Consider the following 26148-nt stretch of genomic DNA (forward strand, 5'->3'; position numbering starts at 1 on the left):
AATCTATTTTCTGTCTGTTCCTGAGACTGAGGAATTCCTAATGTTCCATCTTCAAGTTAACTGATTGTTTTCTCTGTCCTCTCCATTCTGCTGTAGAGCCCATCCATTGAGATCTGTCTTGGTTTTTGTCTTGTATTTTTCAGTTTTAAAACTTCCACTTCAAAAATAAAAAATAAAAAAATCTTCCACTTGATTCTTATCTTCTATTTCTTTGGTGAGGCTTTTTCTGTTTTTCATTTGTTTCCAGTGTGCCCAGAACTGCTCATCAAAGCATTTTTATGACGGTGGCTTAAAAATCTCTGTCAAGACAATCCTGACATCTATGTCATCTCCACGTCAGTGGCTCTTTTGATTGTCTTGTCTCACTCAAGTTGCAATTTTCCTAGCTCTTGGCATTACCAGTGATTTTCAGTTGAAACCCAAACATTCTGGGTATCATGTCATGAGACTCTGGATCTTATTTAAATCTTCTGTTACAGCAGTCCTCCTCTGACACCACCCCAGTAGGGATGGGGAAGATTGGCTCCTTACTGCAGTTACTGCCAGGTGGGAAAAGTCCAGGCTCCCCATGCGGTCTCCACTGATGTTATAAAGGTAAGGGGCAGCTTGGTATGGCCTGGTCTCCACCAGTAAGGAAAGTCCCAGCCCCTTACTTGGTCTTCTCTGACACTACCTTGGGAGTGGTGCTGGAATTCCTTACTACATTCTGGCAAGGGTGGAAATTTAGGCTGTCTCCTCAGACTGTGCTGGTGTGTATGGTGGTGGGACCATATTTCCGTGGTACGTGGGTGAAGTACAGCAGTTATTTCCGTAAGTTTTCTGTCTTTGTTATGCTGCCCCTTTCCTGGCCCTCAAACTAGAGAAAACATGCTTTTCTTGGGGCTTTTTCAGCTTGTGTCTTGTGGCATTCCCAGACTGCCAGCCTCCCCCAAATCACATGTAGGACATATGAGGCAAAAAGAAAATCCCTGGAACTCACTGTTGTTTATTCCTTGCACTCTAAAGTCCCTAGCTGGACTGCCATCTTCTCTCTCACTTTCAGAGCTCTCGCTTGTTTTATATATAGTGTTCAGGATTTTTAACTATACTTACCACAAAATGTGGGAAAAGTGACCTTCATTCCTTTTCATTTTTGAGACAGGGTTTCACTCTGTTGCCTTGGCTGGAGTGCAGTGGTGCAATCATGGCTCACTGGAGCCTTAATCGCTCAAGCTAAATAGATCCTCCCATCTCAGCCTCCCTAGTAGCAGAGACTATAGGCACACATCACCACACCTGGCTAATTTTTGTATGTTTTGTAGAGATAGGGTTTCATCATATAGCCCAGGTCTCAAATTCCAAGACTCAAGTGATCCACCTACCTCAGACTCCCAAAAGTGCTGGGATTACAGGCATAAGCCATGGAGCCCTGCCTTCATGTATAATATTAAAGAATTTCCTCCTTTCATATTCTATTTCTAAAGTAGTAACTACTGTGTTTATTTACTCTGTGTCCTTCTAGGTTTCTCTTCAATTCTGAATTTCTAAAATTTTTAAATTCTATCAGAACTTCAATCACCTCACTTGTAAATTTTAAGTTCTGATTATATTGTTCTTTGATACATCATTTTATTTTTAAAAAATATTTATTTATATGTATTTTTAAGACCCAGTTATGAGACTGCCTAATTTTTGCATTTTTGGTAGAGATAGGATTTTACCATGTTGTCCAGGCTGGTCTCAAACTCCTGGCTCAAGCAATCCACCTGTGTGGCTTCCCAAAGTGCTAGGATTACAGGCATGAGCCATGGCACCCTGTCTCTTGTATTATTTTCTTATTGTACTATAGCTTGTTTTGGAATACTGAGTTAAAATTTTCATCAGTTTTGTGAGTGTATTTTCTACTGTTAATGCTTTCATGTATGAAGAGGTTTGTTCTACTCTGTGTTCTCTTTTTTAAAATAATGACTTTCTATAAGATTTGATCTTGATATTCTTCTGTTGCTCAATTTGAAATGAAAGCATTTTTCTCTGAGCTTTTACAAGGAGGCCAGGTGTAGTACAGGTTTTCTAACATCTCAGCTCTCAAACTCACTCTTCAATTGTTGTAATATACTGTTCAAATACAGGGCAGTATACTTGAGACTGCCTGGCTCTGTTTCCTCAGACTGTTATTTCAACTTTTACTTTGTCCCTATTGTCCCTGTCATGCTCAATTTGAATTCTACTTCCAGCAGTTCTTCCTAAGTGTGAAACTTTCTCCTTCAAAAATACTTTGGCTGGTTTATTCTGAGAAGAAGTAAGGTATAAACTGCTCCAGCCCCTTCAGATACTACTATGGATACCTTGAGTTCACCTTGTTACTAGAATATACAAAACTCTTTCCAATTCCAGCTGTTTTCGATCAGTTTGTTGAGCTTTTGAGTGAGAATCTTCTGGATCCCATTTGTGTCCCCATTGCTCCCCTCTGCTCACTCCTGCACAGATGCCAATACCACACAAGTCTTATGGCTATCAATGATTTAGCCTTACCCATTCATACAGTTACCTTCTGACTAAGTTTTTTTTGTTTTTGAGACAGAGTCTCACTCTCTTGCCCAGGCTGGAGTGCAGTAGCATGATCTCGGCTCACTGCAACCTCTGTCTCCCAGGTTCAAGCAATTCTCCTGCCTCAGCCTCCCAAGCAGCTGGGACTATAGGTGCCCACCACCACACCTGGCTAATTTTTGTATTTTTAGTAGAGATGGGGTTTCACCATGTTGGCCAGGCTCGTCTCAAACTCCTGACCTCAAGTCATCTGCCCACCTTGGCCTCCCAAAGTGCTGAGATTACAGACATGAGCCACTGCGCCTCACCTAATCAAGTTTTCTTATAGGTGTTGCTCATGTTTCTATGACTTTCCTAGACTAGTTATGCGATGTGTTTTAATGACTACTTTGCGAGGGGATGCAGAAACTAGGCCAACACTGCCATATATTTCCAGAATCCCTTAATTAACAGATGCTAATTTTTTGACAACCTTCATTAACAGAAAGTACCTAGAAAAAAGTTCCAAGTCATAAAATCAGCAAGAGTAAGTGTTTATAAATTTTTTTCTACCAGTCCATCTCCATAGCTAATTCTACCATGACAACATATATTGTTGTCATATATTCCAAATGAGCAGCATGGGATCAGCAAACAGATCTGGAACCCTGGGACATATTAGACAATGGTGTAATTTCCACTAGCAAACTATAAATTAAAACCATTTCACCTTTGGAACTATTAATTAAATTAAAAGATAAAATAATCGCCTACTTAGAAACTACTACATATCCTTAAAGCAAAATATCAGAGACAGTATTTGAAAAAGACAAATTATTGCTTATCATGACAATGAATTTTTTGTAGCACTCAATTTTAAAAACTCAACATATGTCAAAATATTAACAGGGATTATCCTTAGGTAGCAGAATTACTGGCGATTTATTTTTGCTTATCTGTGCTTTATAAATTTTCAAAATAAAAAACTAAGCTTCTTGCATAAATGTTTAAAACAACTTACGCTAGAACCATGTTATAATCTGAGTGGTTGAACATATAACCTCCAACAACCCACATAATGTTTCCATTGACCACAGCTTTATGAGATGCTCTGGGGAGCTTTAAGTTAGAATATTCCTCTCGAGTCCAAAATGACTGGTTAGCTGGTACAGGAAATGAACATCCAGGACCTAATAAAAACACAATGAATTAGGTTCACAAATGCAGATTTAAAGCTTACTGCATTTCAATTTTTAATCATCTAAATGTAACAAATAGTTAAATAATATTTAGTCTTTCATTTAGCATTTAAATATCAGACAAATCCCTTTAATTTTTATTTTAATTTATTTGGGGTATTGACCAAGGGTTAATCACATACTTTCTAATGATAACTTGACTATATCCAGGTTAGGTGTTTTTTTTTTTTTGGTAATGAAATACTTGCTTAAGCAACTCTCAGGAGAAAGCCCCGATAAATAAATTATTAATTCACATGAAAAATCTTAAGGATAAAATATACAGTTGTTCCTCAATATCCACAGGGGATTGGTTCTAGGACCCCCTCAGTACCAAAATCCACAGATGCTCAAAGTCCCTAATACAAACTAGTGGTGTAGTACTTGCGTACAATCTACACACATCCCGTCATATACTTTAACTCACCTCTAGATTACTTATAATACTTAACACAATGTAAATGCTATGTAAATGGTTATTTTCATATGTATATCTTTTATTTGTATTATCTTTTTTTTTTTTTTTTTTTGAGACAGAGTCGTACTCTGTGGCCCAGGCTGGAGTGCAGTGGTATGATCTCAGCTCACTGCAACCTCTGCCTCCAGTGTTCAAGACATTCTCCTGCCTCAGCCTCCTGAGTAGCTGGGGTTACAGGCACCTGCCACCATGCCCAGCTAATTTTTGTATTTTTAGTAGAGACGGGGTTTCACCATGTTGGCCAGGCTGGTCTTGAATTCCTGACCTCAGGTGAGCTGCCTGCCTTGGCTTCCAAGTGCTGGCATTATAGGCGTGAGCCACCATGCCCAGCCTGTGTTATATTTTATTGTGTTTTTTCTGAATATTTTCTACATGTGGTTGTTTGAATCTGCAGACGTAGAACCTGCGGAGATGGAGGAATAAGTGTGATAACTAGACCTGGGAGTAATCATACAAACTATTCATCTTCTGGTAAATCAAGAAACTTAAACAAATTGAAGAGACAAACTCCATTCTTGGGAGGTCTGGCTTCTGTTGCAATATTTGCATAAAGGTAGATAATGAAACGCTTCAATTATTAATTCTACAGTGTCAGCCAAACCCAACACTAAGGTATATAAACAAGCAAATTTCCTTTCAAAATAAAGAGGTTCTGAGCAAGGAGTAAGTTTACAAAGAAAATCACTAAATAAAATCACTAACAGTTACTAACACCCACCCCTTAAAAAAATTCCCCAAAAGCTTCTTTAATTATTTATGTAGACAATGCTATTAGCTAACTTGTTTAAGATTCCAATATATAACTGACTCTAACTTTCTCTGAACTTAGAGTGTGTTTCTGATGCAATATCATTATTGTCAGCTCTTGTCCCATCTCGCAGCTTGGCTCTCTGCTACATCCTTTCATGGGTGAGACCAAGTTCTTCAACCTTCACAAATAGGTTGCAAAAAATGTCATACCCTCCATAACTCTAAAGAGACCACAACCACACATGTATGAAATTGAAATTCAGGCTAGTGCCCTTTTGGGCCTTAGCCTACCTCCATCCAGGTGAATAAATTTAAAAAAAAAAAAAAAGAAAGAAATTGAAATTCATAAGCAGCTGAATAGAGGGATGTTTCAAGTTTAAATGCTACCTAGTATTTGATTAACATAAATTATATGGATGCTAAGAATAAAGTCAACCTATAATTTATTTAACTGGGAATGTTCTATATATTTAAAGAAACATAAAAATGAAAGAGACTCCTACCCTGCCAGTCTGAGAAGCAGGAGCATCCTCTGACATCACTTGAATTGCAGATGCCTCGATGAGGAAAACCACAGTTGTCTGTACAGTGAGGAATGTCACAAGCTTCACCTTTCCAGTTTTCAGAACATTCACATTCAACAGTGTTGCTGCTATTATTGATCTTACACTCTCCTCGGCCTGAGCAATTATTTGGACACATGTCATAACTGTAAAAATAGGAGGGAAAATTACATTAACGTAAGGCAGATTAACTTAGCAGAACTTCCTCCCACACAGGTTTAAGAATCTCACTGTCTCAGTTCATTCATAAGCATAACTGCAGTACTTAAGGATTTAGCTCAAATAGGTTTGCTCAACACTGTATAGCTATAGCCTCAGGTACAAGTAATGAAATCAAATCAACACTGCTGGATTATCATAATAAGAGGATAAATAAGTCAAAGAAATTACAATATATAAGTCAAAGAAATTACAAGGAGGCAGCCGGGCGCAGTGGCTCAAGCCTGTATTCCCAGCACTCTGGGAGGCCGAGGCGGGTGGATCACGAGGTTGAGAGATTGAGACCATCCTGGTCAACATGGTGAAACTCCGTCTCTACTAAAAATACAAAAAATTAGCTGGGCATGGTGGCACGTGGCTGTAATCCCAGCTACTCAAGAGGCTGAGACAGGAGAATGTCTTGAACCCAGGAGGCGGAGGTTGCGGTGAGCCGAGATTGCGCCATTGCACTCCAGCCTGGGTAACAAGAGCGAAACTCCGTCTCAAAAAAAAAAAAGAAATTACAAGGAGGAAGGAGATTTGGGCAGAACTGTTAGCTCCTCAAGGTTGGGATGACTATCCTATTCTTGGTAGCCTGCTAATGATAAGCTTTACAGAATTGCTGAAATCATGCTTGGAAGTTTGGGAAGGAAAAGAATAAAACAAACTGCTAACAATAAACTACTATTCTCATGGTACACTCTATATAGTCTCTGAAAATTTCTATTTAATAAAATTTAAGGTTACTGCCCAGATTGGTATATTTAAAACTCCTTAGTAATTTCATCCACTCATTTCAGATGCAAGAAGGAGGGCTAGTTTAACTTAATGAAAGAAATGAACTACGGCCAGGCGCGGTGGCTGACGCCGTAATCCCACCACTTTGGGAAGCCAAGGTGGGCCAATCACAATGTCAGGAGTTTGAGATCAGCCTGGACAACATGGTGAAACCCCATCTCTATTAAAAATATGGAAAATTAGCTGGGCATAGTGGTGAGTGCCTGTAATCCCAGCTACTGAAGAGGGTGAGGCAAGGAGAATCACCTGAACTCAGGAGGCGGAGGCTGCAGTGAACCGCAATCAGGCCACTACACTCCAGCCCAGGTGAAAGTGAGACTCAGTCTCAAACAAACAAACAAACAAACAAAAATTGAACTATAATACATCTCATAATAACATAAGATAACTACTGACAGTGCTTTGAAACAATGTAATTCAGAATTTAAAAGGGGTGATAATGGACTATCAAGGTACTTTAATGAGTATAGATTTCTTCTACTATTCAGTACATGACAAATTATTTGTTGAGGTGTACTTTGTAAAATTCCAATGTTTTTATCCATTACCAGAAAAGTCCCTGTCCTCTAGGAGAAGTTCAACAGCAGCAACACCTGAGTTAAAATTGTGGTCCCACCACTTACTGTGACAATCTACCTAACCTTTTCTTGCCAGTTTCCTCAATTATAAATGACTAAAAAAACAGAGCGCAGACCTCACTGAATTTACAGAAGAACTTTAAGCGAGAAAATTCATGTAAACTGCCTGACGCTATGCCTGGCACATTGTAAGCCCTCAATCTACGTTAGCCATTATTGTTGTTAAAACACAGTGGATAGTCTTCTGAATGAAATCACAAATACTAGACTTAAGTATCTTACCTGTAAGTAATATTAAATCCAGTCAAATTATAAGCAGCATCACTAAAAAAATGCAGCAGGGCATAGCCTGATGTGGCAACAACCTCAGGGACAGTCTCATTGCCATCTCTCTCAGGAACAATGAGGCCACTGAAATGAAAGCACACTTCTTATAGAGGGAAGCACAAGCACAGATATGTCAAATTGTAGCAGACACAAATTAAAAACAAATCCAACCTTTTAATTTAAAAACCACATCCAGGAAGAGAGGCAAATTCCTGTGATAAATATATAGTACTACCCTATTAGTTCTGGATCCTCTGAGGAACAGATCTGAATCTTTTGCTAGGCTTCCTTTATTCTGAGTCGTATTTCTAATAAGATTTGAAATCAATGGTCCTATTCTTATGCAACTTTTATAGTGCCCATTTGAAAAAATAAACCTCTACAATCAAGTAAGGTAACAAATTTTATGAGTTATGAATACCACATATATATTGCTGAAAGACATGAGATTTTTTTTTTTAAGGTATGCAATTTTATTCAACTGGTCTCAAGTCAGTGTACAGGTAAGCCCTGGCTGCCTCCATCAACTCCCAGGGAGACCAAAAGCCTTCATACATCTCAAGTTGGGAGACAAAAAATGGGGAGCCACAAAGGCTAATCTTTCAAAATAAAACAAAACAAAAAAGTATTAAGGCAAAGATTAAAAATCTTTTGCTTTACATAATTTACACCAAAGTGAGACAAGAGTTTCACGCTTGTTGCCCAAACTGGAGTGCAGTGGCGCGATCTCAGCTCACTGCAACCTCTGACTCATAGGTTCAAGTGATTCTCCTGCCTTAATCCTCTGAGTAGCTGGGGTAACAGGCACCTGCCACCACACCAGCCTATTTTTTTTGTATTTTTAGTAGAGACAGGGTTTCATCATGTAGGCCAGGCTGGGTCTCAAACTCCTGACCTCAGATGATCCACCCGCCTCGGCCTCCCAAAGTATAGGGATTACAGGCATGAGCCATCGTGCCTGAGATATTTTATATAAAATATTCATATAAAAATATGAAGAAGCTAGATAACAAACACCCATAACCCCAACACTGTTAGCATTCTGATGAATTTCCTTGTCTAATTGATATTATTTACATTGTATATTCTATTTTACAAATAAAATATATGCATTTTCTATGTCATTAAAAGCTCCCTAGGTTCTCCTTAGGGCCTCACTCACAACCCGGCACATAATAGATTCTAAATAAGAGTTTGTTGGGTGACCGGTTTCAAAAAAAAAAAAAAAAAAAAAAGACACTTATTGAGTAATAGGGTCTAAATGATGCCTTTAAGACTCTAGAGCCACAATATCAACTTGCTTCCCAGAAGAGATATGTGACTTGAAATCCTATCAAACAGAATGAACAGTCCATCCCACTTCACTCTGCCAACAACAAGGACTACTAGTTCTATTTGAATTTTGCTAATTTAATAAGTAAAAGGCAATTTTTAAAATTGTGGTTCTGAGTTCTTTTTACTCCTGGGATTAATCACATTTCTTTTGCTTACCTGCTTCATTTCTTCATATATCCATGACTTTGCCCCATTACGGATTCACCACCACCATCACATTCAGTAAAAGCCTAGAACCTTGCCAGGCCCTACCCAATGAACAAACCATCTCCTATTACTCTTCCCTTCACTCACCCAGCCTCTGTGCTTTCACAGAGCACACTACCAACTTAAGGCTATGACAACTTAAATGCTCATTCACTCTGACCTAGTAATTCTGTTTCTTTGTAGAAGAAATACTTGCTGATGTACACAATGACTAATATACAAGAATCATCCTAACCGCAGCACCTTTCAGATGGCAACATGTTGAAAACCATCTAAATGCTCATCCCCAGAAAGCTAATTGCATGAGTCACTGCATATTACGTAGGTCTGCAATATGTTTAAATTTAGAAATCAAATAATGATGAAAAGTGCTTAGATGACTGAGCTTACCTAAATGCAGCAACTAGTGGTGCATAAATTGAGTCCCCATCATAAACGTATAAATGGTCCCAACTACACTCTGTAGCAAAATGATTGAAACGAAGTCTCATTATTCTATTTGGCCTGAAACGAATAAAAAAAGTAATTCATAATAAAGTTATCGTCACATCTATCAGACATTTGAGAATATAAAAATACAGATTTTTAAATTAATAATATGTAACTCGTATTCCTTCATTTGTCAATGATTTATTTAGTACTATGTGCAAGAGACTACCAAACATGCAATAGGAAGCAAAATTGATGTGGTCCATGACTCTGGGTCTTACAGTCCATTCACTGGCTATTTTTTAACAGCTTCTGAACCAATTCATTAGCCTCCCCGATTTCTGCACTTCCTTACTCAACTTCAGATTCCACACTATGTCATTTCATAAACATGCCTGCTAATCCACTAAATTTGCCAGCCTCTCTGATTTTTCATGACACTGGCTGGCAAAAGCTCTGTTTTACAGGAAACCAGTTATCTGCTCTAAGATTGAATCAGAGGGGGAAAAAAAAAAAAAAAACTAAGCTCTACTGGAGAAAGCCATACCTCTACACCACACCACTGGGTAGACTAGTTCCGGCATTGGTCTCTGCTCACCAACTGCAAATGGAATGTAGATTCTGCCAGCAGTCCTACCAATTCTCTCTCCCTCTCCACAACTGCTACTCTCAATGACTATTTCATACCACCCAGTCCCAACCCCTGCTTATGCTCAGCACCCAGAACCCCACCCCCCAAAAAAAAAAACAACAAAAAAAACCTAAAATTACAATTTCCAAAATTCTATACCTATCTGCTTCTCCTTCGGTTTCTCAAATATTTGGCATCTCCCTCTCATCTGGAAGGTTTGCATCCACAATTAAATCTGCTTAAGTATCACGTATTTTACAAAAATAAAAACAAAAAGCCTCAAATCCCGACTCTCCCTCTACCAAATACCTGCCGTACCCTTTCTCCTCCTAGTAAGGTAAAACTTCACAGAAAACTTTGCTTTCTTCGGTGCCTCTCACTCACCCCTTCACTCTCTAGCCTGGCTTCAGCCCAACACTCCACTCAGAAAGCTCTGAGAATAACAACATTATTATATACTGCTGATGCCTAAATCTATTTCTCCAGTTTAGACCTTTCCTCTACCCCATACTTAGCTAATATCTCTAGGTTAACAACTAAGTAAGTACATTAACAAGTAAACTCAGATAGTGATGAGTACTGTGAAGAAATTAAAAGAAGGTGATGTGGCAGCGCAAAAAGTAGCAGAGAGATAGCCTGGTAAGCTGGAGATATGAGAATGACAAGAAACAAGCCATGTGAAAAGCCCCGGGAAAAAACATTTCAGCCGGAGGGAACAGCACGGTCTTAAGGGAGAAAGAGGTTGATGTGTCTAAGCAACATGGAGAAAATCAGCATGCCTGAAACATAGCAAACAGAGAAAATCATAAGAGATGAGAAGTGGGAGGTGGGTAAGGGGCAAAAGCAGAAATCAGGAGGCCAATTTCAAGGCTATTACGTGGCCCATGAGAGAGAGGCTGGTGGGTCTCCCAGTTGTAGAGATGGAGGTGAAAAGGAGTCTGGTGATGGATTGGGGAGGCACTCTAGAGGGAAAACTGACAGAACTTACTGACAGGCTAAACGTGGGGAATAAGGAAAAGAAGGAATGAAAGTTTTTTGCTTAGTTTTTCGCTTACGCTGAGGAGGAGCAACCACTGAGAGCACATTCAGAAAAACAGTGCAGGGGGGTGTCAGCTGGCAATGAACTGATAGGACACAGCAGAGTTCCTTAGAGCAACAGTTCTCAAAATGAGGTCCACAAAATGCTACAGGCCCTGAGAGCCTTATGGTGGGGGGTCTCAGGAGGTTAAAACTATCTTTGCAGTAAAACTAAGATATCACATCTTTTATCGCCATGCTGGCATTTACTAATGGTGCAAGAAGCAATGGTGAGTGAAACTGTGGGCATCTTAGAACAAATCAAGACAGCAGCAGCAAATGGTGCTAGTGATCACTGCTATTCTTCACCACCAACCACTCATAAAAAAAGAAAAACTGCCAGTTTCACTTAAGGATATCTTGATTAAGCAGTTAAAACTGCTAATTTTATTAAATCTTGACCAATTTGTAGACATCTCTTTAATATTCTGTGTGACAAGATGGAAAGCAAGTATAAAACACTTCTCTTACCTAATAGAAGCACAGTGATCTTCTCAATGAAAACCACTTTTGCAATTGTTTAAGTTGCAAGCTGAACTAGCTACTTTTTTCTCAGAACATCATTTACCATGTTTACTTAAAAGAACAATCAACAAACTATGGTTATTCAGAGTTGGATACCTGGAAGACATTTTCTTAAAAATGAGCAAAGCAAGCCTGTTACTTCAAAGAAAACAACTGATAGTATTCGCTGACAAAGATAAAATACAAGCTTTCAAGCAGAGGAGACTTTTTGATGTTAACCAATATGATTTTTTAAATACTATGTAATGGAACAAATATATCAACATATGACAGATCAGCATAATTCAATGAACTATTCTTTTCCAAATGCCCTATATATCATGTTACTATCATGGATGGGCAAAAGATCCATTCAGGGCAAGAAAACCAATGGATTTTAATTTAACAAGTACCAAAAGTTCTTTCACACAGTTTCAGATTCCATACTGCAATTTACTTTTAAGAAATTACTACTTTGTTTTGGGAAAGTTCGAGATCAACAATTCTTAAAAAAAAAGAAAGAAAGAAAGAAATTACTACTTGTCAAGTTTTGGTATGGTATCAAAGAAGACTATACACAATTATTTTAAAACACTGTACTATTAAAATCTCTTTTTTCCTACTTCATATTCAAGTGAGGCCTCATTTTCTTGACACATTTCAACCACAATAACATACTACAACAAAGTGAATGCAGAAGAAGATATGATAATCCAGCTGTCCTTTATTAAGCTAGACATTAAAAATATTTGCAAAAATGTAAAACAATGCCATTCTTTTCACTACAATTTTTCTAATACAGGATTTTTTTTTCATTAAAATATCATTTTTACTAACACGTAGTGGGCTTGTAATTGTTGCTTTTAAATGAATAAATAGTATTTCATGGTTGTGAGTTCCAACATGGTGAGTACAGACAGTTAAACATAAACTTATTTAGGGCTGGACAGTGGCTCATGCCTGCAATTCCAGCACTTTGGGAAGCTGAGGCAGGCAGATCACTTGAGGTCAGAAGTTCAAGATCAGCCTGTCTAACATGGTAAAACTCTGTCTCTACTACAAAACACAAAAGTTAGCTGGGCATGGTGGCATGTGCCTGTAATTCCAGCTACTCTGGAGGCTGAGGCAGGAGGATTGTTTGAACCCAAGAGGCAGAGGTTACAGGAGCCTAGATCACGCCACTGCACTTCAGCCTGGGTCATAGAGTGAGACTCTATCTCAGAAGAAATAAATAAATAAACTTATTTGGAATCCTCACAGTTTAAGAGTGTAAAGAGGTCCTGAGACAAAAAAAGTTTTGAGAAATACTGCTTTAAAAGTCTGCCATAAAGACAGGGAGAAAAAAAGAGAACAGCTAGAGGGATAGCGGGTCCAGAGAAGGGATCACTTAGGCAGTAATAGTTATTACAATTTTCTTATCCACAATAAAAATAGATACTTAGAAAAATAACACAATATTGTAATTTTCTAATGCTTTAAGCAAACCATTATAAATATGTAACCATTTCTAAACTATTACAGTTGGAAATACACAAATTTCTGGTGTGTTCAATTCATTTGCAGTATTAAATCAACATTAAGCTTTTAAATTAATGAAGACTAAGAAAATGAAATTCACTTGTCAAATGAAAAAATATCAAATAAATGTTTTAAGTATTTTATGTTACAGATTATTAATTTGATTTGTAGGAAAAGTAATGTCATACTGACCTCTAACCTAAAAAACAAAAATTAAGTCAGCCATTACTACTTACTGTCCTTCAATGAGCCATGTGCACTTCGTTTTATATTTATAATTTCCAGGTCCATCTGTTACAAACCCAGAAGATCCAGTTAGTCTGTAATTTAAATTAAAAAAGAAAACTTAGGTCTACTATATTAATTCCATATATATTTACATAGTTTATACATTTTCATATGTTAATATTTCTTAATTCTTAATACAACTTAAACAAAATGGGTACATTAACCCATAATATAACCAGCAGAAAATGACTAGATAGCTATATTCAGATTGCATAAATTTATATGAAATGAAATTATCACACACATAAAAAAAGAAGACAGAAAAATATTTAAACCAACAGGAATGAACAAAACATACCTAAATCTTTCTAGCTGAGAAGGGAAAATCACCTTTTGATGAAAATGGCCACAAGAACTTATTTATAAATATAAATTTGTTTTCAAAAAATAAGATCAAACAGTTATAAGTAAAGTGCAGTTAAAACAGTAATGATGAGGACAGCATAACTGTGAGGGCAAGCAAGCACATGAAGTCACAACAGAGCACAAACCCATCATGGCTATCTCACTGCTGCTTCTGAAGTAGTATCTACCACCCTCCCGTGAGCTTCCCATACTTGTGCCAAGAGTGAAGTTTACTAATACTTTTAGGTCTTGACAATATAATAGGAATATCCTGATATTCCACTAATGTTTCAACTGCTGTAACACTAACCCTGATGTTTGAAGATCTTCTCATATATTTTAACCATCTGTGCTACTTCCTCCGTTGTGAATTAAGATACCATATTCTTTTCTTACTTTGCTACTAAGTCATCTTTTTCAAATTAATGTTTAGGAGCTCTTTTTATATTAAAGAGACCTCCCACGTCTATGTTAAACATGCTATAAATATATCTTCTCAGTTTACTTTTTTCTTCGTATTTTGGAAAAGATACTTTTTCTTTTGGAAAAGATGGGGTCTCACTATGTTGTCCAGGCTGGTCTCGAGTTCCTGACCTCAAGAGATCCTCCCACCTCGGCTTCCCAAAACATTAGAATTACAGGCTTGAGCCTTCATATCCAGCCATAAATTTCTTGAATTTATGTTTTTTTTTTATTTTTTGTAGAGACAGTCTCACAATGTTGCCCAGGCTTGAACTTCTGGCCTCAAGCAATCCTCCTGTCTTGGCCTCCCAAAATGCTGGGATTACAGGCATGAGCCACTGCAACCGGCAAGTATCTGTTGCTATACAAAATTGTTTTATTTAAGAAGGATGCTATTTCCTTCCTCGTGGCTGTTTCCAGATCATTTTTCTTCCCTCTTTCATCAATAACACCAGCCTCTCTGAACACACGCTCGCTTCTGGATCTGCCTCTCTTACTTTCTGAGTCAGGCGTCCCGAAACTTTTTACACAGGGGGCCAGTTCACTGTTCCTCAGACCGTTGGAGGGCCACCACATACTGTGCTCCTCTCACTAACCACCAACGAAAGAGGTGCCCCTTCCTGAAGTGCGGTGGGGGGCCGGATAAATGGCCTCAGGGGGCCGCATGCAGCCCGCGGGCCATAGTTTGGGGACGCCTGTTCTGAGTCATCTCCCAGCTACTCCTTCTAACGCACTGAAGATATCAGCAAATTGTTCACTGTCTTCCACTCATCTGCATCAACATCAAAGATGTTCCATCCAAATCCAGGCTCTCCATTCCTATCCACACCATTAACAATCTTTCCTCCACCCCTGTTTAGCCCCTTTCTCTGGCCCCTGTTATTATCAGTAACAACATTACCACACAAAAAAAGCACCCTAACCTCTGACTACTGTCTCATCTCTCCAGTTCATTTAGCCTATTTCCCCCTTTCCAATGAGTCTTTGGCCCAATGGGACCACCAATCCACTGAACTATTCATTTCTTGACTGTACACCACCTAGCATCCGCACATTTCACTTTCTCACTTGTCTAGTTAAGAGTCCATAGTCCATCACAAGAATCATATCCTGCAAACCTCTTGATTTTCTTGCCTTTCTCTCCCTCTGCTGTACTTGCCTGATAGAGATGTATCCATGTCTTTACTCCCCAAAATCCATTCCACCCCAAAATGTTTGTCTAAGCCAATCATGTTTTCCCATGACCCTTGCCACTGTCTGATTAGAAATGTGTATCAATTGGAGTCGGGTGAAGCGGGGAAAAAAAATAGAAATGTGTATCAATTAAAATTAACTGTGAGACAGGCGTGGTGGCTCATGCCTGTAATCACAGCAGTTTGGGAGGCTGAGGCAGGAGGACTGCTTGAGGCCAGGAGTTTAAGATCAGCATGGCCAGCAGAGCAACAGCCTCATCTCTATTTTAAAATATATATATAGTCATGTAAATATTTATCGTGTGTGTGTGTGTGTGTGTGTGTGTGTGTGTGTGTGTGTGTATGAACGATTAGGCTCTAATGCAACTGACAGAAAAACCTAAACAGTAAAGGGCTAATCACCAAGATAACAAAATCCAAAGGTAAGCAATCCAGAGCATGTAAGGCATTTCCATGATCATCAGGGACCTAATGCTGCTCTATACTATTGCTCTGTCATCCCCAACATGTGGCTTCTACCTCATAATCCAAGATAGCAGCTCAAGCTCCAGTTATTATACCCAAATTCTACTCAGCAGGAAGAAGGAAAAGAAAATAAGGGGAACACCCTCTCTCTCCCTGTTAAGTCAAACATTAAAATTCAACTTACATTCAATTAGCCAGAAGTTACTAACATGTCTACAAGTAGAGGGAGGCTAAAAAATGTATCCATTATCCCAGATGATCATGTACCCACCAAAACATCAGAATTCTCTTTACTAAAGAAGTAGAAAAAGGCCATGATGTGTAACCATGACTCTCTGACACAGCATGTAATCTAATACTTAGATGTGAGGGCTCATCTGATGGATGACTTCCAGGAAATATTTTCTTATTCTTAAGACAGTTTGTGGACAGGGAGACATGCCACCTAGATCTCCTCTTCAAGGAAGAACTTGTGGCAAGCAGTAGCAACAGGGAACATGGTCAGCAGAACATCAGTTCCTTCAGGAGCTGACTTGCCACAAGTCATGCCCTACCAATGGCAGCCCATACAATAAAGAGAATAAAGGCCCAGACATTTCAATCCAACATGGGACAACTCAAATAAGCAATCCTGCCCTAGAGTTCCCCTTCGTCAGTCCTGCATGGAGCTCAACTTCTTCTAATTCTGCTTTTGCTTCCGATAACCTCTTCCTCTACAGTATTATAATCAACTTGTAACCCAAACTCAGTCTTAGCAAATGCTTTTTTAAAAATAGCCTATGATAAACATCCAAGAAGTGAGCATCCTTCCTCTCTGGACTTTGCTATGGCTGGATTTTATAGCTGGAAGTACTACAGCCTGAACACAAAGCCTGTGTTATGCCTGATCACAAAGCCAACACCAAGAATAGTAAATCAAAGGAATGTAAAGTCCCTAAAAAACAGTATCAACCACCTACAAAAACCACCTTACTCTAGCCTTCTAGTTTCTTAGGTAAATTTCCCACTGCTTGTTTAATTGCATATGTATATGTACACACTTCCTTGATTCTTTGTTTTAGAGTCTAACACAAAAGTTTTTATGACTCTCCACTATGCTTCTTCTGCTCCTAAGAGTTTCAGTGGACTTTACATGAACACTTAGGTTTGCAAATCAGCATCACTTTCAGAAAAGAAATAACTGTTTGTTTCTTTGTTTGTTTGTTTTCAGACAGAATCTCACTCTGACATCCAGGTTGGAGTGCAGTGGCAAGCTCATTGGCTCACTGCAGCCTCAAACTCCTGGTCTCAGGTGATCCTCCTACCTCAGCCTCTGGAGTAGCTTAGACTATAGGCATACACCATTACGCCTAGCTAATTTATTTTAATTAATTTTTATTTAGAGATGGGGTCTTGCTATGTTGCCCAGGCTGGGAAATAGGTCAATTTTATTTTAAATGTTTACTTAGTGTCTTTAAACACACATATTTACATAATTTTACAGATAATGCATAGATGTGATGACAAATTTTTTTGTTTTTAATAAAGAACAATTCTTTTTTTTTTTTAACCTACCTCCCTAGTTACTCTGACCCACCCTTGACCAAAGTAAACATTTAACCACCTAGCAGGCATTCTTAAATACTTTTCTTCATACTCATGAGCCTATCACATAGGCAGAATTCTCTTAAATCATTTTTTGGTTCCACAAATTACTATATACTTTTCTGCATCTTTCTTTGCTCACTCAACAAAACCTTATGGAAATTTCTCAAACTAATCAGGTATTAGTCTAATTTATTTTTTCTTTATGTAGCATAATATCCCACTTATGGACCTATTATTTTTCCTGCCTTTCCCTACTAATGTTCAATTTGTTTTCAGTTGGTTGACAATATGCACATTGCTGCAGTAAATATCCCTATACATATGGCCTTACTTGTGCTTTTATTTCTAAGAACAGAAATCTTAGGAGGAGGTATACTAGGCCAAAAGGAATCTGAATTTTAATTGTTAACCAAGCTGCCAAATTATTTTCCAAAAAGCTGTAACAATTCACATTTGCACCAGCAATGCATGAGAATATGCTATTCTCTACATCCTCTCAGCATTAGGTATTCCTGTTTCTTTTAAATTATGTGAGTTTTTATTTTATTTTATTTTTTGAGTCTCGCTCTGTCGCCAGGCAAGAGGTGGGAGTACAGTGGCGCAATCTCTGCTCACCAAAACCTCCACCTCCCAGGTTCAAGCAATTCTCCTGCCTCAGCCTCCCACGTAGCTGGGACTACAGGTGCAGGCCACTACACTCAGCTAATTTTTGTATTTTAGTAGAGACAGGATTTCACTACGTTGGCCGGGATGGTCTTGATCTCCTGACCTCGTGATTCTCCCGCCTCAGCCTCCCAAAGTGCTAGGATTAAATAAATTATGTGAGTTCTTAATTCAAAATTTCCCGTGTTCTAATAAATGGCCAACAAGTGATTACTGAAAGCTTAAAGGAATTTGAAAGAGAAAGGCCAGGAATATAAACCTAAAATTTCAGGTCAAGTTTTACAGTATTGTTGATAATCTAGGTGTGGGCATGGGCACCACCTGTACACTAGAAAAACCTGGTTCACCAGAAGTCACACAAAGGCATCAAACTGAAGGGCATTTCAATAATGCAAGGCTAGATATATAAAGAATAAAGACCTTGCCATTACCAATTTCTCAGTTCAAGAATACTGAGGCAATTCTGCAGTGGAAACAAATACAAGGAGAACAGAGGAACAGGAGGCAGGTTTCAAAGGCATCATCTCATAATTACCTCCTTCTACTTTACCTGTATTATTACCAGATAACGTAGTCTATAAAATCTCAACTTTTCTCATCTGTTAAGATTTTCTTTATGGTCAAGTACGTTGGACATTAATAAACTGACCATAGTTCCTTGGACATTAAAAAAAGATCTACTGGGACCGGGCACGGTGGCTCACGCCTGTAATGCCAGCACTTTGGGAGGCCGAGGTGGGTGGATCGCGAGGTCAAGAGATCGAGACCGTCCTGGTCAACATGGTGAAACCCCACCTCTACTAAAAATACAAAAAATTAGCTGGGCATGGTGGTGCGTGCCTGTAATCACAGCTACTCAGGAGGCTGAGGCAGGAGAATTGCCTGAGCCCAGGAGGCGGAGGTTGCGGTGAGCTGAGATCGTGCCATTGCACTCCAGCCTGGGTAAAAAGAGCAAAACTCCATCTCAAAAAAAAAAAAAAATCTACTGCAGGAATTTAAAACATATAATTAAGTTTATTGAATGTACTATTCAATTACTTGTATTCATATTTTCATCTACTATATCTAAACATATTGAAATCCTGGCTGGGTGCAGTGGCTCACACCTGTAATCCTAGCACTCTGGGAGGCCAAGGCAAGTAGATCATGAGGCCAGGAGTTCGAGACCACCCTGGCCAGCAAGGCAAAACCTCGTCTCTACTTTAAAAAAAAAAATAGCCGGGCATGGTGGCAAGCACCTGTAATCCCAGCTACTCAGGAGGCTGAGGCAGAAGAATAGCTTGAACCCGATGGGACAGAGGTTACAGTGAGCCAAGATCATGCCACTTGACTCCAGCATGGGCAAAAGAACAAAACTCTGTCTCCAATAAAATATGTTGAAATCCCATACCATGACTGCTCTACCATACTACTCACATTATTTTTATGTGTTAAGCTTTTTAGCCATACAAAATTATGGCTATTAGATTTTCATAAAATCTGCCTTTTATAATGGTAACAATCCACTTACATAGTTTGATATTTAAATTTCACCTTGTCTAATATTATTATAATTACTGATCTTTTGGTTATTTTCCTGTATCTCAGATCTTTATTCAACTCTTTTATTTTCAGCTTTACTCATCAAGTTTTCAATAGTTTATTTCTTCTAAACAAGACTTGTTTAGGTTTTGTTTCTTAAATGAATCTAACAATATTTTACCAGCACAATATAATCTATTTGCATTTAGTTTAATGACTGCTATACCGATTTGATTCCTTCTAACCAAGTTTTTAATCAATCTTAGTGAAAATTTACAACTCTTTATTCAACTCTTTTATTTTCAGCTTTACTCATCAAGTTTTCAATAGTTTATTTCTTCTAAACAAGACTTGTTTAGGTTTTGTTTCTTAAATGAATCTAACAATATTTTACCGGCACAATATAATCTATTTGCATTTAGTTTAATGACTGCTATACCGATTTGATTCTTTCTAACCAAGTTTTTAATCAATCTTAGTGAAAATTTACAAATAATAAAATGCAGCTTACGTAAGTGCACAATTTGACAAGTTTTGACAAATGTATACATAACATGTAACCTCTTCAAACAGGATGTAAAACAGTTCCCTCACCCACAAAAGCTCTCTTATCCCTCTTCAGGTAATCCCTCCCAACCTCTGCCTCAAACATTGATCTCATCTTTCCCACTATAAATCGGTTTTACAGAATCTGGTTTAATGGAATCAGAGACAATTTTGTGTCTTGCTTCTTTTGAGCAACGCAACTTTTCTAAGTATTGTATCAATAGTTTGCTCCTTCACACTGCTGAGTAGTATTCTCTTGTACGAAAATACACAACTCGTTTATTGGTGGACCCTTGGATTATGTAATTACAGGCTCTTATAAATGAAGCTAAGACATGTATATGTCTTTCTCTTGAATAAATATACAAAATGAAATCACTGGATCAAAGTATAGGTATGCACTTAAATTTTTAAAAAGCTGTCAAACTGTTTCCTCAGTGGCTATTCCATCTTACAATCACATATTCAAGGTATGAGAGTTCTACTTACTCCACATCAGTTCCCACATTTGGCATAATCAAGCCTTTTATTGGTTATTCCAGTGAATATATGTTATTCTATCTCATTATGGTTTAAATTTGTATTTTTCTGATATTTAAAGATTTTCAGAGGCTGGGCATGGTGGCTCATGTCTATAATCTTAGCACTTTAGGAGGCCAAGGCAGGTGGATCATTTAAGCCCAGGAGTTCGAGATCAGCCTAAGCAACATAGTGAAACCCTGTCACTACAAAAAATACAAAAAACTTAGCTGAGTGTGGCAGTACATGCCTGTAGTCCCAAGTACTTGCGAGGCTAAGGTAGAAGGATCATTTGAGCCCAGGAAGCAGAGGTTGCAGTGAGCCAAGATAGTGCCACTGCACTCCAGCTTGGACGAGAGAGAGAGAAACTGCCCCAAAAGAATAAAATAAAAAAGATTTATTTCTGGTGTTTACTGTTCATTTACACATATTATTTTGTGATGTGTTTGTTCTTATGTTTACCCTTTTTTTTCTTGCCAACTTTTATTTTAGGTTCCAGGGGAATATGTGCAGGTTTTGCAGGGGTTTGATGTACAGATAATTTCATCACCCAAGTAATCAGCAAAATACCTGAAAGATAATTTTTCAATCCTCGCTCTCCTCCTACCCTTCACTCTCAAGCAGATCCTGGGGTCTCTTGTTCCCTTTCTTTGTGTCCATGTGTACACAATGGTTAGCTCCCACTTGTAAGTGAGAGTATGTGGTATTTGGTGTTTTCTGTTCCTACATTAATTCACTTAGGATAATTGCCTCCAGCTGCATCCAGGCTGCTGCAAAGGACATGACTGGCTTCATTTTTATAGGTGGTAGTATTCCATAGTATATATGTACCACATTTTCTTTTTCTTTTTTTTTAACGGAATTTCACTATGTCACCCAGGCTGGAGTGCAGTGGCACAATCTTGGCTCACAGCAACCTCTGCCCACCAGGTTCAAGCAACTGTCCTGCCTCAGCCCCCCAAGTGGCTGGGATTATAGGCACCCGCCATCACTCCCAGCTAATTTTTGTATTTTTATTAGGGACAGGGTTTCACCCTGTTAGCCAGGCTGGTCTCAAACTCCTGACTTCAGGTGATCCACCTGCCTCAACCTCCCAAAGTGCTGGGATTACAGGCATGAACCACCATCCGTGTACCACATTTTCTTTAGTCCACTGTTGATGGGGCATCCAGGCTGATTCCATGTCACTGCTATAGTAAACAGCGCTGCAATGAAAATACACATGCATGTGTCTTTATTATAGAAAAATTTATATTCCTTTGGGTATATACCCAGTAATGGGACTGCTAGGTTGAATGAAGTTTTATTTTAGGTTATCTGAGAAACCTCCAGATTGCTTTCTGCACTGCTGAAATTCCCAGACTGTTAAACTAATTTACACTCCCACCAGCAGTGTAAAGTGTTCCCTTTTCTCCACAATCTTGCCAGCATCTGTTATTTTTGACTTTTTAATAATAGCCATTCTGAGTGGTATGAGATGGTATCTCACTGTGGTTTTCATTTGCATTTCCCTAATGATTAGTGATACTGAGCATTGTTTCATATGCTTGCTGGTCACATGTGTCTTCTTTTCAGAAGTATCTGTTCATGTCTTTGGCCAATTTTTTAATGAAATTGTCAAGGTTTTTGCTTCTTGATATGCTTAAGTTCCTTATAGAGTCTGGATATTAGACCTTTGTTAAATGCATAGTTTGCAAATATTTTCTCCCACTCTGTAGGTTGTCTGTTTACTCTGTTGATAGGTTTTTTTGTTGTTGTTGCTGCTATTGCTGTGCAGAAGCTCTCTAGTTATAATTAAGTCTCACTTTTCAATTTCTGTTTTTGTTATAATTGCTTTTGGAGTCTCTATCATGAAGTGTTTGCCAGGGCCAATGTCCAGAATGAAATTTCCTAAGTTAACTTCTAGGGTTTTCACAGTTTTAGGTTTTACATTTGTAAAAACCTTGAGCCGATTTTTTTTATATGGTAAAAGGTAGAGGTCCAGCTTCAATCTTCTTCATATAGCTAGCCAACTAGCCCAGCACAATTTATTGAATAGGAAGTAATTTCCCCATTCTTTGTTTTGTTAACTTTGTTGACGATCAGATGATTGTAGTTATATGGGTTTCTCAGTTCTCTAATCTGTTTCCTTGGTCTATGTGTCTGTTTTTATATTGGCACCATGCCATTTTAGTTACTGTAGCCTTGTAATATAGTTTGAAGCTGGGTTGCGTGATGTCTCCAGCTTTGTTCTTTTTGCTTAGGACTGCTTTGACTATTTGGGCTTTTTGGTTCCAAATGAATTTTAGAACAGTTTTTTTCTAATTCTGTGAAAAATGTCATTGGTAGTTTGATACAAACAGCACTGAATCTGTAAACTGCTTTGGGCAGTATGCACATGTTAACAATATTGATTCTTCCTATCCATGAGCATGAATGGTTTTCCATTTGTTTCTGTTATCTCTGATTTCATTCAGCAGTGTTTTATAATTCTAGTTGTAGAGATCTTTCACCTCTCCAGTTAGCTGTACTCCTAGGTATTTTATTATTTTCCTGTACTTCTGCCCATTTTTATGTGGGTTTTTTGTTTCTATTATTGAGTTATAAGGATTCTTCCTATATTCTGGTTGCAAGCCCTTTATCAGATATATGTTTTGTAAATATTTTCTGCTAGTCTATGGCTTATCTTTTTGTTTCCTAACAATGTCTTTTGAAGAGGAGAGGTTTTAATTGTTCTCCTTTATGATTGATGCTTAAAAAAAAAAAAAAACTGCCTATGCCGAGGACAGAAAGATTTTCTCTCACTTTTTTTCTAGAAGTTCTATAGCTTCAGGTTTTATGTTTAAGTCTTTAGTTCAATCTGTATTAGTTTTTGTGTGTGGTATAAGGCAAGAGTCAATATTCACTTGTTTCAGGAAGGAAGGCAGGAAGGCAGGAAGGAGAGAAGGAAGGAAAGACAGAAGGAAAGAAGGGAGGAAAGAAGGAAGGGGAAAGAGAAAAGAAAAAGAAATCAATTAACCATGAATGTGTAGGTCTCTTTCTAGTCTCTCTATTCTCTTCTGTCAGTATCTATGTCTATCTTTATAATACCATAGTATCTTTATTGCTCTAGTTTTACAGAAAGTCTTGGCTGCGCGTGGTGGCTCACACCTGGAATACCAGCACTATAGGAGGCTGAGGCAGGCAGATCACTTGAGGTCAGGAGTTCAAGACCTGCCTGGCCAACACGGTGGAAGCCCACCTCTACTAAAAATACAAAAATTAGCCAGGCATTGTGGCATGTGCCTGTAATTCCAGCTACTTAGGAGGTTGAGGCATGAGAATCACTTGAACCCAGGAGGTGGAGGCTGCAGTGAGCCGAGACTGTGCTACTGCACTCCAGCCTGGGTGACAGAGCAAGACCCTGTCTCAAAACCAGAAAGTCTTAAAGTAGTGCAATTCGTGATCCCCCCACCTCAGCCTCCCAAAGTGCCGGGATTACAGGTGTAAGCGACCACCAAATCTGTTCCTCTCATTCAAGGTTATTTAGGTTAATTTGGTAATCTAGGCTCTTGGCAATTCCATATACATTTTAGAATCAGTTTCCCAAAAATTACCAAAGAAAAAGCTTTCTGGGATTTTGTCTGGAATTACAACTAATCTCCAGATAAATTTGGGGAGAATAAACATCCTTCCAATCCATAAATATGGTATATCCTCCATTTATGTAAGACTTTAGTATCTCTCAACAACGTTTTATGGTTTTCCGTGTATAAGACAGGCGTATATTTTGTCATATTTATCCCTAAGTATTTTAGATTTTTTAAATGCTATTTGAATGATAGTGCTTTGGTTTTATTTTCCAATTGTTTCTTGCTAATAACAGATATATGACTGATTACAGACTACCTTGTATGCTGTAACCTTGCTAAACAGGTTTAATGCTTCTCATAGGTATTTTTTATACTCATTATTCTCTTTCTAAACATGTCATCTTGTTGTTGTTGGTGGTGGTGGTGGTGGTGGTGTTGTAACACTCAGCTGAGGTCTCATACAAATTATGTCATCTACAAAGAGTTTTACTTCTTTTCTCCTCCCAATCTGGATGACTTTATTTTTCTTCCCTTATTACACTTGCTAGGACCTCTATAAAATGTTTAACAGAAGTCATGAGAGTGGGCATCCTTGCCTTGCTCTCAATGGTGAAAAGAAAGAGTTCACATTTTTCACCATTAAATATGATGTTAGCTGTAGATTTTTTTTATCAGATTGAAGATGCTCCCATCTAGGTAAGGCATGGTGGCTCATGCCTGTAATCCCAGCACTTTGAAAGGGCAAAGCAGGAAGATCTCTTGAGGCCAGGAGTTTAGACCAGCCTGGGCAACACAGACTCTGTCTCTACAAAAAAAAAAAAAGAACTTTTTAATTAGCCAGGTGTGGTGGTATGTGGCTGTACTCCTAGCTACTCAGGAAGCTGAGGTGTGGGAATTGCTTGAGCTTAGGAGTTTGAGGCTGCAGTGAGCCATGATCACACCACCGTACTCCAGCCTGTGTGATGGAGCAAGATCCTGTGTCTTACCAAAAAAGCAAAAAAACCTTCCTTCTTCTACCTCTGGTTTACTGAGCCTTTTTATCATGTATGCCTGGTAACATTTTGTCAGATGCTTTTTCCACATCATTTAAATGATCACGTAACTTCTCTTCTTTATTCTGTTAATGTAGTCAGTTACATTAATTTATAAAGTGACTGGCTGGCTTTTTTTTTTTTTTTTTTTAGATGGAGTCTTGCTCTGAGCCCAGGCTGGAGTACAGTGGCACAAACTTGGCTCACTGCAGCCTTCACCTCCTGGTTTGTTCAAGTAATTCTCTACCTCAGCCTCCTGAGTAGTTGGGATTACAGGATTCTGCAACCATGCCTGGCTAATTTTTATATTTTTAGTAGAGACAGGGTTTCACCATCCTGGCCAGATCTTGAACTCCTGACCTTGTGATCCATTGGCCTCAGCCTCCCAAAGTGCTGGGATTACAGGTGTGAGCGACCATGCCTGGCCTGGCTTCTTTTTTTTTTTTTTAAATACTTTAATTTCTGGGATACATGTGCAGAATGTGCAGGTTATATAGGTATAAACTTGCCATGGTGATTTGCTGCACCTATCAAACCTTCATCTACATTAGGTATTTTTCCTAATGCTATCCCTCGCCTAGCCCCCCATTACCTAACAGGCCCCAGTGTGTGATGTTCTCCTCCCTGGGTCCATGCGTTCTCATTGTTCAACTTCCACTTGAACAATGCAGTAGTTGGTTTTCTGTTCCTGTGTTAGTTTCCTAGGAATGATGGTTTCCAGCTTCATCCATGTCCTTGCAAAGGACATGAACTCATCCTTTTTATGGATGCATAGTATTCCAGGGTATACATGTTGTCACATTTTCTTTATCTAGTCTAATACTGAAGGGCATTTGGGTTG

At 38.5% G+C, this 26148-nt stretch overlaps 1 protein-coding gene across 3 annotated transcripts in view; it reads right to left on the reverse strand.

The window, feature by feature from the left end:
• Positions 1 to 26148, reverse strand: part of ATRN (attractin) — a 165142-nt gene that overhangs the window by 101492 nt on the left and 37502 nt on the right. For all 3 annotated transcript variants that reach the window (XM_039479407.2, XM_010351810.3, XM_010351809.3), the window contains exons 2-6: positions 13373 to 13456; positions 9368 to 9481; positions 7391 to 7519; positions 5475 to 5680; positions 3527 to 3695 (exon numbers count right to left, since the gene is read on the reverse strand). In XM_039479407.2, the coding sequence (XP_039335341.1) occupies positions 3527 to 3695; positions 5475 to 5680; positions 7391 to 7519; positions 9368 to 9481; positions 13373 to 13456 (702 nt within the window). The remainder of the gene's footprint in view (positions 1 to 3526; positions 3696 to 5474; positions 5681 to 7390; positions 7520 to 9367; positions 9482 to 13372; positions 13457 to 26148) is intronic.

The sequence above is a fragment of the Saimiri boliviensis genome, chromosome 9 (assembly GCF_048565385.1).
Source record: "Saimiri boliviensis isolate mSaiBol1 chromosome 9, mSaiBol1.pri, whole genome shotgun sequence".
NCBI classification, from domain to species: Eukaryota; Metazoa; Chordata; class Mammalia; order Primates; family Cebidae; genus Saimiri; species Saimiri boliviensis.